At 46.0% G+C, this 17,320-nt stretch overlaps 1 protein-coding gene and 1 long non-coding RNA gene across 3 annotated transcripts in view; one reads left to right on the forward strand and one right to left on the reverse strand.

The window, feature by feature from the left end:
• LOC125616164 overlaps positions 1-17,320 on the forward strand; it is a 37,192-nt gene that overhangs the window by 956 nt on the left and 18,916 nt on the right. The gene's annotated exons all lie outside the window — the stretch shown is intronic.
• The window catches only part of LOC107140811, a 16,961-nt gene continuing 13,832 nt past the window's right edge, over positions 14,192-17,320 (reverse strand). For both annotated transcript variants that reach the window (XR_007346810.1, XM_048800952.1), the window contains exon 3: positions 14,192-14,631. Coding sequence is in view for 1 of the 2 variants with exons in the window: in XM_048800952.1 (XP_048656909.1) it covers positions 14,352-14,631 (280 nt within the window). In the remaining variant the exon portion in view is untranslated. The remainder of the gene's footprint in view (positions 14,632-17,320) is intronic.

A 17,320-nucleotide genomic window follows, 5' to 3' on the forward strand; every position in this document is an offset into this window, starting at 1 on the left:
CAGACCTTGCTGTTAACCAGCTGTGTGACTGAGTTCGTTCACCGTAAAATGACTTGGTCAGACCAGAATCAACACTCCGCTCAGGTTTCTTCCAGTCCTAAAAGTCTAGTTCCAAAGGCAACCAAGTGTTAGCCCAGCTTTAATTATCTGTTAAACTTGAAAGTTAAATGATGGATGTGGGAGGCAGGAAAGAGGCTAAGCCCACGGTGGACAGGAAGCCAAGGCAGACGGGAAGCAGACAGTGTGGTGGAGAGGAGGGTGCTGAGCCTGGGATTGGGCAGTCTGGTTCCAAGAGTTAGCAGCCAGTGGGTTGGTTGGTCAGCGATTCTGCCACGCTGACCTGGCCTCCTGAGTCTGAGGTGGGGCACACTCCTATGGCCGCAGCGGATGGGGGCTCTGCTCTTGTTATGTTACAGTCAGTTGGGGAAGGGAACATTGAACAAGCTTCAATAATCCATGAAATGACTCTAAGACTGTGGGCAGGTCACTCAATTTCTCTGAGCTTCAGTTTCCTTCTCTATAAGATGGGGATAAAAATGTGTAACTTGGGTCTGTTCTGAGAGTAAGTCTGCCAACGTGTTTTCTTTATTTACATTTGGTGGGGCTCACAGAGACTCAAGAGTACAACCAGGGTTGTCAAATGAGGACACTGGGGCAAAGGAATTAAGAGGACGAAGGAAGGGGAAATGGGTCTCTAAACTGCACGCTGATGGCCTTCAATAGTCGCTGGCACTGGGCTGCAGATTCAGATCTGAGCTCACAAGCTGCCAATGAAAGAAAGAAAGATCAGTCTGATATTATCACTTCTGGCTTAAAATTTGCCCTTGGTTTCCTATTGCTCTTCGATCAAACCCTAGCTCCCCATCCTCACACACCCACCTTCTCTCACCAGCCCTCACACCCTGTGCAGCCTGGAGAGGCCAGGCTTTCCCTTGCTGGGCCCACCATAAGTGGCCCTCTCTTTTTCTGGGCTCAGCTTGCTCATCTCTTCCTCTAGGAAGCTCCCCTGGGTAAGGCTGGCTTAGCCAGCACTGCTCTCTGGAAGCATCCTGTACTGCCCACCTTCTGTCTCCCCACGCCTGCCTGAGGCTGCTGGTCTAATATCTCCAGTCCCCAACTCTGCTCCATCCCTCCTGAGCGTGTGACAAAGGACAGGTGCTCAGTAAACAGTGGGAAATTGAGCAGCTTTCTCCATGCCGAGATCTGTCATACGGTGTGGGGCACACACTGCTCAGCCCCAGCCTGGCCAGTTGGGTCAAGTAAATAGTGATCTAATCGAAGCCAGAAAGGCGGGACTCACCCAAGAAAACAGTTGGAGACAATCAGAGGTGAGTGGGAGTTTACTGGAGAGGGGAAGGGGAGGGGAACAGTGAGTTTAAGATGGTTTACAAAATAAAACTTGCAAAGGGCATATGAGGACGCCCGCTCTCTATGACCACTTCCTGTAAGGTACATCTGTAAAGGTAGTGAGATTTTTGGAAATAAATGCAAAGTCAATCCCAGAAAAGAGAAAGCAAAACATGGTATCAGCCTGCAGATCTGGGAGACATATTCTAGGACAAGGGTCACAAAGGTGAAGGGCCACTGATTAGACCTGAATTACCCACTGTGCAGACAGATAACAGGAGATCAGAAGTTCACTCGGTGAAAACTTTCAGATATGCTGAGCTGGGAAGATGGAATGGTGAACCTCATAGTAGATATTTCCAGAACCTTGAAAGATCATAGCAACCACTGGCACTGACAGTTCACAAAATTTCACAAATAGAGATTGCTTCAATGATCTCTCTCTCTCTCTCTCTCTCTCTCTCTCTCTCTCTTTCTCTCATTGGATGCTAAGCTACTTGAAAACAGTGGAAGCATGTTCTTTTCATGTGTCTTCTATAGCACTTGTTCCAGAATTTTCACATAATTCACTCACTTGGTGAATTAAATTACATTCAAAGGTTTAAAGATGCAGTTTTCAGGTGTAGGGAAGATATACTAAGCTATTAAGCTTATTAGATGTAGGGCCACATTTCAAAGGCTGTTTTGTCTGTTTGCTTTGGTACTGGGGATTGACCCCAGGAGTACTTTACCATTGGGCTACAACCCCAGTCCTTTTTAAATTTAAATTTAATTTTTTTAAAATTATATTTTGAGACAGGATCTTGCTAAGTTTCCCAGCTGGCTTCAAATTTGGGATCCTCTTGCTTCAACCTCAGGACTTGATGGAATTTCAGGTGTGCACCACCATGCCCCACAAGTAGTTTAAAAAGAATTATTCACTTGTAAAAAATATCTACTGGCCTATGAAAAAGTAACCCAGAGCCTAAGGAGGAGTCCTCAAAGTTATAAGATGTGGAAAATGGTTGAGGCAAGGTTCCATTCATGTCCTGTGCACACTGTCACCCAACCTAGAATTTTGCTACTTATTCTAAATTCTTACTTCACTCAACCCCTCTTGGCCCCAGCTGAGTTGTGATGCTCTCTGTTTCCCCTAGGCTTTTGCTACAGGCCTTCCTCCAGACCTGCTCACCTCCACCCATCTCACAGTTATCAGGGTGAGCTTTGTAAACTGCATATCTATGTCGCTTTTTGTTAAAAGCCTTAATAAATATTGCTGGCTTGGTGGCACATGTCTGTAATCCCAGTGGCTTGGGAAACTGAGGCAGGATGATCTCAAGTTCAAAGATAGCCTCAACAACTTAGTGAGGCCCTAAACAACTTAGCAAGACCTGTCTCAAAATAAAACAACACGAAGAAAAAGGGCCAGGGATACGGTTCAGTGGTTAAGTGCCCTGGGTTCAATCTCCAGTACCAAAAAAAAAAAAAAAAGTATATATTCACCATCTGACCCCAGCCTTCCATGATCTGACCCAACCCCACCCACCCTTGGAGACTTGTCCCATTTCCCCCACTTTACAAGCGCTCTAGGCTCTGGCCAGGTCGCATTCCCAGCAGGTCCCTCAATATGCCAAGCACTTTCCCACATTCACACATTTGTACCTGTAGTTTCCTTTGCATGGTGAGCTAGGACAGAAATTCAACTCAAACTCAAGCAAAAGGAGAATGTGCTGGTATGAATACCGGACATGCCTGACAGAGTTTGATATTGAATATCCCCCCAAGGCCCATGTGTTAAAGGCTTGGACACCAGGGAAAGTGGTGGAACCTTTAAAAGGTAGGAACTAGTGGGAGGTCCTTAGGTGATTGGAGACGTGCCCTTAAAGGGGGTTGTGGGACTCTGGTTCCTTCCTCTTTCTCTCTTTGGCTTCCTGAACATGAGGTGAATGGTTTTGCTCGGCCACATGTTCCTGCCATGATGTGCTGCCTTACCACAGATCCAAAGCAACACAGCAAAATGCAGCAAACTAACATGGACTAGGACCACCAAAGCCGTGAACTAAAACAAGGCCTTTCTTTACATAACTTGGTTATTTCAGCCTCAGTTATTTCAGGTATTTTGTTATAGAAACAGAAAATTGACCAATAATACCGAAATAAAAAGTAGTTCATGGGGCTGGTGTTGTGGCTCAGAGGTAGAGCGCTTGCCTTAGTATGCATCAGGTACTGGGTTCGATCCTCAGCACCACATAAAAATAAAATAAAGATATTGTGTCCACCTATAACTAAAAAATAAATATTTTTTTTTAAAAAGTAGCTCATACTGGATAAAACACATCCCAGCAAAAAAGAATCTCTGCTCTGTCCTAATTTTTTTGCTAAGTAGAATATTTGCAATTATTTTTGAGAGTGGCAACCAATTGCTCTAACTTTGCATTCTGTCAGTGTCCTGGATTCAAAGGCAAGAAACAATTTCTGTCACCAGCCAAAGATTCTTAGGGAGAACTCTGGGGGCTGTGGCCAAGAAATAGAAGCATACGCTGACGGACACCTCGAAGTGAGGAAGAGCAAGGCACGGTTTACCTGCAACCATGTCCAGGGAAGGAATCAGGGGAAGCATCTCCCCAGAGGAAAAGACGCTGAGGGGGGTGGGGGGCAAGTCACTGTGTCTCCTTGCTTGTGAGTCTCCTTTAATTTTCTCTGGCCTTCGAGAAGAATCTTGTGCTTCTACCCAGTTTCTTCCAGAAGTCTCCATTAATTCCTCTCTTCCAGCATGAGCAATATAGCTGTGGTTTTTGGATGATGGGTCTTCTCATCCATCCAATGTAAGTTACGGGAAGGCAGAGGTGCTGTTCATACTGATTATGTGTCGGCCTTCCCCATTCACCCGGACCTGCTTACCCTTGCTGGCCTAGGTAGACTGCATCACCGGGATCCTGAGCCTTCTAGCCTCTGGTGGGGCTTGGCCAGTGTGGCTCATAGGTGGGAGAGGAGAGCTGAGCTGTTTGTCCCTGCAGGTTCCTGGGAGCTGGCTGCCTTCCTGGGCTGAAAGCAAGAGCTCCTCTGCAGCGAGCCCTCCCTACACAGGTTGGATTCTGAGGGCTGCTTCCATCTCTCTCCCATTCCAACCTTGTTCTGCTGTTCACAGCCCCATCTCCTTAGATGTCCCTGTACCATGCCCCCGCCTTCTAAATAGCTCCTTTATTGAATTCTCAACATATAACCCACTTAGGAGGAGCTGCCTGGCTCCCGCCAGGCCCCTGCCAAACACAATCTTCTATTCAATTTTGTTGCCCCAGGGCCTAGTTCAGTGTCCTCCAACCATGGGCACTTAATAAATTCAGGAATTAAGGAATGATTAAACATTGACTGGATATAGTATTAAGCCCTATATGAAAAATGGACTAGGAGAAATTTTTTTTCTATCCAGGACTCACAGTAAGTAAGACACATAGCTCATAGTGCAATGCAGTACACCCACAGGGGCACGTGTGTGCACGCACAGGCATGCACACACACACACCTTATAGAGAAATTTTGGGAAGCAATGCTTACTTTGATTATGTGCAATGCACTGTGATATTTTCTGTTTGATTCTGCTTCATTTCGATTTTCAAATTAACTTCTCATTATGGTTTGCTAAATTGATTTCATGGCCATGAAACAATTGTAACCCACAGCTCAAAAAGCGTTGGCTTAATGACCTTGGGCATTTTCTCCATTTTGGATATCGTGGGATTCCAGCAGGGAACTCCAAGGCAAGATGAACGAGCAGGGAATAATGTCACAACGGTGACGGGGGTTGGCTTCACTGCCTTGAGAAACCAGATGAAACTGCTCTTCTGCCATGTCTTTCATAGAATTACTTCTCAAAGTTGACATTTTTAGAAGTTTAGCCTAATTTCAAAGGGGAGAGATTAGATCTTAAAACATGCTGCTGATATGAGTGATTTTTAAGCTTCAAGTTCATAAAAGTTAGTGTCTTGGAATCACAGACCCCAGGTGTCAACCTGGCCATCAGGCTCCAGAGAAAGCCAGAAGACAACAGTTAACCTCAGGTGCTTTCCTCAGGATTCCTAGCCCTCCCCACTGTGTCCTCGCTGCCTCCAGCAGCTCCTACTCCTCAGCAAAAATATTTCTGAGTGCCTGGTTATATATGTGTGGCACTCAACCCACAGAACAACGCCGCAGGCCTGTCTGTGTCACCAGGGCCACGAACGCACTCTATCTGCAACCAGATAGCCTCTCAAAGTTTCAAATTCAGTTCAAGTCTGCGGTCCTGTCCACCTCAAAAAATGTATAACTCTATTTCAAAAACTGAGTTATGTGTTCTCTAAAATTGAATCTCCCCTCTTAACCCACCATCTGTCATTCTCTCCATCTCCAAACTGTAAGACTAAGTTAAGAGAGTAAAAAAAAGGGTCACGCGTGTTATTTAGCTGCCATTCTGGAGCAAATAAACCCAACCAAACAGTACCTCCCTGCAAGGTTCTTGAGAGAGAGAAATACAAAAAAAGACAAGCCTAGGTAGGCACCCATGGAACCAGCCAGGGCTTTGACCTCAAACTCTGAAGGGAGCCTTGGTGGGCTGCACCGATCACCTGTTTAGTAGTTGGTCAGTCTTGAATTCACACCGCACCTAGATTATTTCAGGCACAAGCGCTAGAACAGTGGACAAAACAGAGTCCTTGTCCTGTGTCCAAGTTCCAGAGAAGCAGAAAATAATCAAATAAGCAAAGATATGTATGACAATATAGATGGTGGTCAGTGCTGCACAGAACGCAAGACTTGGTTGGGCTACCGTGTACCCAAGGGTGTGCACACATAGGCACTATTTTTGTTTGTGTGCCTGTGAGGGCTTTTGCAGGAGGTGAAATTTAAGTAGAGAGCTGAGTGGATTTGAGCCATGGAAATGCTGAGGGGGAAGGCGTCTGTTGAAAGGAAGGGTGCACGCAGAGGCCTGGGGACCCTGGAGAGGGCGTCACATGCAGAGGTGGAGGCAGGCCCAGAGCCTGAGCCACAGGTGTGTGAGCAACCTCCCTTGTCCCTCTCCACCCAGTCCCACACCAAACTTTGGCTACCTTTTTGATATGTAAACATGTGAATTTAAAACAAAAATTCATTTTAATTGTGGTAAAAATGTACACAACAAAACTTCCCATCTTAATCATATTTAAGTGCACAGTGACATTGAACATGTTAACACTGCTGTGAAACCATTGCCACCATCTACTTCCTGAATGTTTTCATCATCCCAAACTGAAACTCTGCTCCACAAAGCCACAACTCCCCACTCCTGGCTCCCCCATCCCCTGGTAAACACCCTTCTACTTTCTCCCTATGAACTAGATGGCTAGAGTGATCTCATAAGAGGAACCACACAATATTTATCTTTTTTGTGATTGGCTTATTTCACTTAGCATAATATCCCCCAGGTTCACGCATTGTGCACAGCATGTGCCAGAATTTCCTTCCTTTTTTTTTTTTTTAAATATTCACTTTTTAGTTGTAGATGGACACAATATCTTCACTTTATTTATTTATTTTTATGCAGTGCTGAGGATTGAACCCAGGGCCTTGCACATGTGAGGTGAGCGCTCTACTGTTGAGCCATAACCCCAGTCCCTTCCTTCCTTTTTAAAGTGGAATGATACTCCCTTGTATGAATGTACCACATTCTGTTTTCCTTCCACTCATTACTGATGGGCACTTGAGCTGCTCCGCCCCTTGGCTACTGTGGCTCATGCTGCTATGAGTATGGCTGTACAAGTATCTATTCAAGTCCCTCTTTGAATTCTTTAGGGTCTATACCCAGAAGTAGATTAGCAATTTTAGGTCCCTGTTCCTTGGGTTGATCCTCTGTGCTTTGCTGGAGTCTCACTATTTATTGTGCCACTTGTTAAGGAAACTTCTGATTGCTCACATGTCCCTGTCTCCTCTCCACTGGAGGTACCCTCATGCCGGGCTGGGTGCATAGTCGGCTGCAGACTGCACTGCTGTGGGAAACCCGGCGAGGGGGCTGCATGGAACCCACCCCTCTCCTCCTGCTTTCCTGTGTTTTTACACATTGGGCTTCTCAGGTTTTGTTTGAGAGGGGGATTCTGCCTCTAAAATAAAAACTGACCTCATTCGCCTTCCTGTGAGAGAACCCTCATCCACAGGAGTAGACAGGCTGCCAGATGTCCAGGTGTCCTGGGTGGCTGGGCCAGGACCAGAATCCAGGCTTCCCTGGTGGCAGGTCAGCGCCACCAGGCCCTGCTGCAGGAGACAAAGGTATCTTCTTTGCTTCTCCCCTCAGCCCTGCCTGTGTCTGTCCTTCCCCTCAAAGGTCAGAGCGGGTCAAAGACAGAAGGAAGGAGGGCAGACCCTCACTCAGACCTGGCCTTGATGCTGGAGGTCCTGCCTGGTGGGCAGTCTGCTGCGCAGGTGCAGGGTTAGGGCTACTTTCCTTCCCATGAACTTTCATCAGGTTCAGGGCTGTCTCAGGACCCAGGCACCTAAGGCCACTCCAGCTCTAGTAGCTGCCTGGAGGCTTGAAGGAATAGATGGATGGAGCGCCTCATGCTGGGAGGCGGGGACTCCTGAGTCTGCTTCAGTGTGGACTAGACAGTGTGTGTGAGAGAGAGAGAGCTTCAAGGTGTGTGTGAGAAATTGTGAAATGTGTGGTGAAGGGGTGTGTGTGTTTGTGTGTGTGTGTGTGAGAGAGAGAGTGTGTGTGAGAGAAAGAGAGCTTCAAGGTGTGTGTGAGAAGGTGTAAAATGTGTGGTGAAGGGTGTATGTGTTTGTGTGTGTATGTGAGAGAAACAGAGCCAGCAAGAGAGAAAGAGAATGTGGTGCAGAGAAACACACACAACCTTCCCCATAAGGTTTTGGTGGTTAAATGTTCTGGAAACTGCAGGACAGGACCTGGCACACACAGCAATGGCCATGCCACGGCTTCTTATTCATACTGAGGCAGAGACAGAGAGAGAGGGGGGCGATTTAGGAGAGGAAGGGAAGGGGGAGGCGAGAGGCAGAAAGAACTGGTTCTTGAAACCCCTGCAATTGAAGGAAAGCTGGACTCTCCAGAGAGTTCCCTGCTGACTCTCCCATAAAGCTGACTGCTCACATCCCGCACCTCTGTTTTATTTTTAAAAATTAAATAACGCAACCTCCACTGTGTAAAAGAAAATAATTTCCTGATTCCCTGTAGTACCTCAGCATACCACGCTCAGAGAATCTGCCTGGCAACAGGCACAGGGGCTGAGGGGTGCAGGCAGCTGTGGGTCCCCTGTGGCTAGTTAGGAGGCTGCTATGTGGCACGGCCCTGGTCCTCCCCACCCAGCGGCCCTCCCCTAAATCATCTTGGATCTGTCCCACCTTTGCAGAAGGGGAGCTTCTTTTTCACATGCAGAATTGAAGGTGGATGGGGCCTGGGTTACTCCAGGCCCTAAAGGACTTCCCTATGACAGCTCCTTCTGAGATGAGCAAGGACCTCCACCTGCAGCCTACAACTTGAAGCAGGCTCCATTTGGGCCCTCACGTTGTTCAGGTTGATTTACAATCCAGGATGTCAGGGGAATTTTTTTTTACTAATATTTACAAAAACAATTCTGTCTGGTTTCTAGATAAAGATTGACAAGAGGCCTGCAGGAGGGGTTGTTCCCCAGCAGGGCTGGCCCCTAGCTGTCCTCAGCACTGTCTCTGGCCCTCATGCTGATGGCAGCTGCACGGATTGCACTTCTACTTCATCTTGGCATCAAGAAAAACAAATAATCACACCAAATAGCTGCATTTGCCCCAGACCCTCCTGACGGTGGGAAGAGATCAGCAAGGAGCATTCAGGGCGAGAGGGAAAATAAAAGCCAGGCTTTGGGGTGAGAAAGTGCTAGAGCCTCCTGGGCCTGGGGAGGAGGCTTCTGGTCAGGCCAGGGGCATCTTAGCCTGCCAGAGAGAAAAGGTGGTGGTGTTAACACCATAAACCTGGGCATACTTTGCATTTCAAAACAGAGAATAGTCTTGTTAGGTATAAAGTAGAAATGGTTGCTCCTTAGTAAGAGAAAATGTGGAGGGGGGAGAAAGGGAGAGAGGGAGGAAACAAATAGAGACAGCAAAATGGATGGAGGCAGAGACACAGAGAGAGGTATAAAGAGGCACCCCACAAACCCTGGGGAAATGTTGTCAAGGGTGGCTTCAGTGCCTGGAAAGACGTGAAGCCTAGTTTGCCCGGCTGACCTAGGGAAGGCTGCACACTGGCTTCCTCTCTCTTCTGCAACAGGCAGCAAAGCCCAGGCTGGGTTATTACCTCAGCGACTTTTCCCTCTCAGCCTCAAGGGACACTGTCCAGGCTGGAAAGCAGCAGATGCCTTTTCCAACACAAATAAACCATGATCTCAGGTAGCAACGCTGGTGTTAGAAAATGGGGAGTGAAGTCTGATGGGTTTCACTCAGACCAAAAGCCTGAAAGGAATCTGCTTCTTTCAAGAGCCAGGCCCTGCCCCCCACCCCCACCCAGGCTTTAGGGCTGCAGGCCAGTCTGCGAGATTGCCAGCTGCAGAGATGTCCCCTGAAATACAGGTTTGGTGACTCTGACCGTGAATGCACTAATTCACAGGAGCATTGCTGTCCCTTTTCCACCCTTTGCCTCTCTGCAATACTTGCTGGGAAGCAGGAGCACCCAGACAGGAGATGGTGCTGTAAGAAGCAAAGGAGACATTTCCCTGCAGAAGCCAAGTGCTCCCACATGGCATTCATGGAGACACAGCCACACTCTTTTTTTTTTTTTTTTTTTTCAAATAAACTTCCAGAAAAGAGAGTAAACACAGGGGTTACAGGCATATTAGCATGGATGCTTTTGTGTCACTGTCATATTGAAAGCCAAGGTGTATTCTGGCAGCTACCTTGAAGTCCTCAGGAGAAAAATTTGATGGTTCACTAAGCACGAGTGTGAAGGGAGGGGCCCAAATATATAGGACAACTGAGGTGCCATTGTGTTCCTGCAGCCTTTAGGAGCCCTGCTACAGGGTCCAGGTAGGGGTGGACACACCCCAGTCTCCTTGCTTATGCCCTGAGGGAGTCAGAGGCTCAGTTGTTTCAATGACAAGGTCCCTTTTCTTGTAGGTGGGTCTCACTCCCTGGTGGTCCTGTTTACGCCTTGTCCCCAGAAATATACCTTTATTCCACTCTTACTTGTTCTCCAACACCCTCTCACTCTGTTAGGGTCTGTAAACAAGTCAAGATGGCGCCTGGCAAAATGCCAGAGGGAGTGGTTTGTGAAGTAACGCCAGCGAGCCATTTAGTGTGGAGATTCCTTATTGGTTGACTGCTATATCTAGTTTATGTTAATTAGATAAGCTGTGTGGAATGTATATATACCCCTCTTGTCCTACAATAAACGGCTCCCACTCCTGCTGTATCAATGTACACAAGTTCCTCGTCATCCCCCGGTTACAGCCGGACTGCGGCATCACTCATCCAGTCTGAAAATGGCTTATCAAAATATTAATAACCAGATGAAAAACAAGGAAAAAGAAGCCCTTTTCCCATAGAGAGATAATATAGATTTGGGAACTGGATGTATTTCTATCATCCTGTTAAAACCATTTCCCTTCACCCCCAGGGGTGCTCTGCAGAACCTTGCCTGTTCCCGGGGCTGAGTGTTCCTGGGGCAGAGCCGGGTGAAGAACACACAAGCTGAGCACTGTCTGTCTGGGTTTGGGTCCCAGTTTGATTTTCTTTCAGCCTTTCTTCTAACCTTGGGCAAAAATTTCAAAACTCTGTATTTCAGTTTCTTCATCTTCAAGACACGTAGTTATACTACCACCTGAGAGGCATCCCATGAGGATTAAACCTTCCGTAAGTGTTAGCTATGAATCTAACCCCCTCACAGGAAGACTGGATTTTACATTTCTTCTTAGGAAATGTATACAATGAGTGATGGGCTTGTGGAAATGCAAACTTTCTTACTTGAGATGAGGGTTTGTGCATCTATCCACGAGGATCATGTGTTCTCATGTGCCCAGGACATTTCCAGATTAGCCAGTTTGTTTTCTTGGTAGAATTATTAATAGTATTGCTTTCATGTGTGAAACTTGCTGGCTTGGGTGATATATTACATATTTGCCTACCAGTGTAGGACTGTGACTGAGAAGTGGCTCATAGAAAGCCTCTCACCCATCATCTGTGAGCTGTACCCAGGGACAACTCTAGAAGCCAAAGGAGCATGGAGAGATTAAGTCCCCCAGAAGAGGTGGTGATGGCTAGAGAACTGACCTTACCAAACTCTGGTCTCACAATCATGCAATACACAGAACATACAGTAGCAGAGGATTGTGGCAGAAACATTTGGCCATGTAGCCATATGCACCTTGACACTTCTCAAACTACTTGCTGATTAGTTAGGTATATAACCTAACTATTTGCCTAATTTGGGCCAACAGCAGTAAATGGAAGTGAATTACCACTCTGGAACAAGGCAAGAGCGGCTGCTCCCTGCCTTCCTTTCTTCCAGTTGCTGGGAGAACCTTATGTTGTAGCAGCAATGGAACCTGGGTTACCAAGCCAGCACTTGGAGGGAAGCCCTTGCCAGCTGGCATCACACTTTTAAGAGAGAAGGAAATGCTATTGGACTTTTGTTATTGCAGCCCAACTTATTCTTTCCTAATATCGAAATGAACACTTGATATGAAAAGATTACATAAAAGGCCTATGCACTCTTTTAGGGCATAAAAATGCAGTGATCTCTTCTTGGTTTTTCTCTGACCAAGCCACTTAATTTTGCAGTGTTTTGATCAATTCAAGGTGGTGCCAGATCCAAAGGTTCACCTGCTTTTTCTGCAGGATCTGCCAACATAACTTAAATCCCCAAAGAAGTCACTTATTATGTGCCAGAGGTATGGACTGTGACTGAATAATGACTTTAGATTCTTGTCATCTTAGAATGAAAAGCAGGATTCCAAATTTCCTGCCTTATGAGTCCAGCTAAAGGCTTGAATTTCTCCTGAAGACCAAAGTTTCTCAAAATAAGGGTTAAAATTTATTTATGGGTCATGAACCCAGTTATAAAGGATGCAAGAGAATTTTAGAAAATTAAGTAGACTTGGGCTGAGGATGTAGATCAGTTGGTAAAGTGCTTGCCTTGCATGCACAAAGCCCTGGGTTCAATCCTCAGCACTACAAAAAAATAAAAATAGAAAAATTAAGTTGACAAGAAAAAAATCTGAATGCATTATATATGGTGAGGATGGTATTGTGTAAAACCTGTTTTCTTGGGTACATTGTGCTTCAGGATACTGCCTATTTTTTACTATGCATCACAGTGAAAATATCAGTAGTCCCTGCCGTACAACATAACTCAGCAATGACCCTCATTTTCTTACAGAAGCTGTCATTTCTGCTTGCAGAGGACTGATGAAAGAAATCACCAGGGAGAGCAGACTGTCCTATGCAAGTACTTCAGGGAGGCTACCTGGAAACTAGTAGAAAACCAATTTGTGGATGATTGCATGACCTGGGGATAGAAATCCATCAGGGGCAGTTTTAGGGATGGCAGCGGCTCAGCCCACTGCACCTCTCACCTGGGATGGAATTGGGTTCTCTGGAGCTGGCTCTATGGCTCTGGCTGCAGATGCATTCCTTTTCCCTGAAATGGAAGTAACCATGCCCTTGAATACTGCTGTTTTGGAAATATTTGAATTAAAAAAAAAAAAAAGAAATTCTGTCCAATAAAGGATGAACCACAATGTTCCAGCAAGCAATGGCCTTTGATGGTGGCTTGATGAGTATGCTTTTACTGGCATCGGTGGAGAAATAGAAAGGCCCACACCCTCGGCATCAGAAGAGGTATATGTAGGGGCAGCTTTAAGGCAAGGGGCCTTTTTCTTCCATTTCTTGACAGGTCACTGGACTCCTGGTCCCTAGGCACAAGGGTGGCAGACTCTCCCTGGGGCTGTTGATTTTGGAGCAGTTCCAATACCCTCCTAGTGGGAAAGGAAGGAAGAGAAAGGAGGCGAGGTGCCTCTGAAGGGGAATTCAGAGGGTGGGAAGAAAGGAAGTTATATGAAGAACATTGCTACAGGATCTGGTGTTAAAGACTCTGGTAAGTAAAATGCCCCAGATTCAAAGTGTGCACTTAAAACCCCTCCAGTTTTTCAGAGAAGCCCTGGCCGTTCTGCCACTTCCCCTTTTAAAGCTCTTACCAAGGTAAGGAATGAAAACAATTGCTAATGCAAAGACAGAATTAAAAAATAAATATACTTAAATCTGCACAGGGCTTTAGTCCTATCGGAGGCCTCTGTGCCTCTCCCTGTGATTTTCTTTGGTGTTAACACACTTTGAGAGGCTGTGGAATGTGGGACAGGGAGAGGAGGGCCCCTCGCTGGGCCCCCCAATCCTGCCTGCTGACCACCCAGAGTGCTACAGGGCTCCTGTTCTGTCCAGGACTCTGAATCTGCCACAGCTGGGCCCTGGGGGTGGAGAGTTTTCACCAGGAGGCCTGTGACATCTGTTCTGTGCTCTGCGACAGACCACAGAGAAGATAACGGCTAATCAGACCTTCGCATGCATCACAGAGGCCTTTTCTGGACTGAGAAAAAAGAACGAGGAAAAGCAAAACAAGACAAAAATATATTCATTAGAAAAGAAGAATGAAAGTCAAATGTGTGGAAGATGCAAGGTCGCTGGAGCCCTTCAGGGCTTCATTCAGGCAAAGGACTTTGAGGGTCTGGCCAAGGACCTGCTGGGTAATCCCACATCTGGTTCCTGGTCCACAGATTCCCTGTGCCTTTTCCAGTAGCATCACCGAGTTCTCCCACCTGCCCCAACCCCCCTCAAGCTATTCTGCTATTTTCCCCCCTTGGCTTTTGTCCCTGAAAACCCACACATGGCATAAGGTTGAATGAAGACATTTATTTGTAAAACCATTTCCCGACAGAGGAGAGATTGCATCAGTAGAAAGTAAACCAGCGGTCATTCAGAGGGCCACATGCACACATTAGTGAAACCAAGGGGGACCAGACAGACAGCAATGCTGCAGACGACCCGCGTGGCTACCAATCCCGCCAACAGAAAAGCAGAATGTCCTTTCCGCTGGAGGACACGGATTCACCGAGATGTTCTGTGAGAAGGCAGTTTGGTCTGACTTCCAGGTGGAAGTGGTCAGGGAACCAGTGGCGAAGCCTCTTCTCTATTCCACGTGGCCTGTTGGCTTCCCACAGATACCCGCCAAAGGCCTCCGTGGTCCTCCACCCTCCAGCGGGAGGGCGCAGCATCAGATGCCCCGGCCTCCTCACATGCCCATCCTTATGCTCTGAATGATTTGAAAGATGGCTGAAAGAGGAAACCAAAACAGATGGCCCAGTCACCAGAGAGCACACGGCCAGAAACCCAACCCACAGCGCACCCTGCTTCTGCTGACCCCAGGGCCCTGGACGGGTTGGCTCACAGCTGATTAGATATTTCCTAACAAGGAGTTAAGTTAACAAGGGGTCAGTGAACTTCTTTCAAAAGGCAGCCTGGCTCTGTCTGCTGATGGATGCCTCTGGGATTTATAGATAACTCCTGCTAATTCCACCAGGAGCTAAGGCCAGAAACCCCTCCGGCGGGGAGAGGAGAATTGGCCCCTTCCCCAGCAATATTCTGCTGCTGGGCTTTGGAGCAGAAACTGCACTCATTAAACAGGTCAGTGAGTCTGCCTTTTCAAAATGGCCGTGACCTGTAAAATAACCAGCTCTGCAAAGGGAAGGAAGGCCAGGTGCTCCGAGCAGGCGCACAGCTGGGTCTCCGCTGCCCAAGCCTGTGCATCTCCTGGCTGCAGACCTAAAGGCGCTCTCACCCAGGGCAACGCTGACTCGGGCTACACTACATCTTTACCAGCTGGGGTGGTTGGGAGGGGGGGCTGGAACCCACCGAGAACTTCTGGATCCTTTGCTTGTTAGGGGAGAACCAGATAGAAAGCTCCCAGCCTGGTTCTAGCTACTGGGTTTCAAATGAGAGAAAATCCCAATTTCTCTTTTAAATCTTCCCTAGTGTTCGACAGTGGTCAAGCTTGCTGCAGACTATGATAATGATGATAAGAACAACTACCCTGTAGTTAAATGTTGTTGTTATTATTATCTATAAGGAGGCTGGGTGTCATCTCACTTAATTACGTGTAAAAACAGAATAAACACTGAGCTCTCAGGGGTCTTACCACTCCTCTGTTTCAAAAAGTCATCCTGGAATATATCCAGGGATATAGCTTCTAAGTAACCACAGTGAAACAGGGCTTCCCAACCCTCGGGAAACGGCATTTGGTAGTTTGTCGCCTTACGATAGTGAGCACCTGGCTAATGTGTAGAAATTTGGATTTTGTAATTTTTGCATATTATAATAAGATACTACTTATGTTTCCTATAAGCTTTATTCATACATATAGCCTGAAGATAAGTTTACAGAATATTTTAAATAATTTTATGCATGAAACTAAGCTTCATGGTGTTGAATTTTCCACTTGTGGCCTCATGTCAATGCTCAGAAAGTTCTAGATTTTGCATTTTTGGATTAGGAATGCTCAACCTGTAATAAGTGCTGAGAATTGGGGTTGGGGAATACAAAGAAAAATACAAGAAAAATACAGACTCCTGGTCTTTCTTGGACAGCTTGATTTCAAGGGTAGACAAAGCTCTAATGCATTTTTTTTTTTTTGGCCATTTCTCATTTTCTAAAAGAAACACTGCATACATTACCACTGCCTTCCTAAACTGGAGATACCAGCCAGGGAATAGTGTTAACTTTTCATGAAAATTCAGTTTCGCCATAATCAAAACAATTGATAATATTCTGTTGTGATATTATTTTGGAGGACACACAGTGTTTGATATCCAAATAACTCTGGATGGCAGTACTTCTGGGCTCTGGTTTCTATTATCATATTTTTTTGTCTATTTGTTCTTATCTCTGGTCACATCTCTGGTGTTACAACACTCCTCTGCAGTGGGCCTGCTTCTGTTATTTCATTGCTGCAGACTAAGCTTACACCAAGGCCATTAGAATTAATGTGTAAAATTGAAATGACAGTTCCGTGTGGGCTGAGGGACTCTTCTGTAGATAAGGCGAATGAGTTGGTTCAATGACTTGTGATATTTAATTCTAGCTGTGCTCAGATGTTTTCTTGGCTAAGTTTGTGTTCCTGAGTGGGTCTTGACAGGGGTAGCTGCTAGATGCATGAGAAAGTAGCCTACCAAAATTTGCAAGCTTGCAGAAATATCTGATGGTTCTGTTCTCTACCGAGGCTGACGAGCAGCAAAGATTAAATAAGCGTCTGTATTCTGGTTCAGTGGGAATGCCAGGAAGCAGTTTTGTACATTCAAAACATCAGGAAAAAAAAAATACATCTGCCATCCCTCAGACTTTGTTCTTGGGGTCAGGGAACTATCCTAATCTCAATAAACAAGATGACTTGAGAGAGGAATGTAAGGGTCAGATGGAAGAGCTACTACTGAAGAGCTGGTGATTGGACAAATAATTTAACCTCTTTGAGGTTGTTTCCTCTTCTGTGACACTAGGATCATGGTCCTTGCAGGACTACCATAGGGATTAGGCAATATGACATATATGGAGATTCCTTACACACTAAAGATTCAATGCATGGCCAGAGCTCTTGCTATTATTACCACAGGCTGAGCATCCCTTATCCAAAATGCTTGGGACCAGAAGTATTTCAGATTTCAGACTTTTTAAAACTTTGGAGTATTTGCATATGTATAATGAGATATAGTGGGGATGGAACCCCAAGTCTAAACATGAAATTCATTTATGTTTCACATTCACCATACACACAGGCTGAAGGTCATTTTGTACAATATTTTTGGTGCACCTGCGACCACTCATAACATGAGGTAAAGTGTAAAATTTTCTACTTGACACTCAAAAAGTTTCAGATCTTGGAGCATTTTGGATGTTGAATTTTTGGTTTAGAGATACTTGACCATGTGTAAACAGGAAGACCAGCTTTTTTTTTTTTTTTTTTTTTTTTTTT

The sequence above is a fragment of the Marmota marmota genome, unplaced genomic scaffold (assembly GCF_001458135.2).
Source record: "Marmota marmota marmota unplaced genomic scaffold, marMar, whole genome shotgun sequence".
Taxonomy (NCBI): domain Eukaryota; kingdom Metazoa; phylum Chordata; class Mammalia; order Rodentia; family Sciuridae; genus Marmota; species Marmota marmota.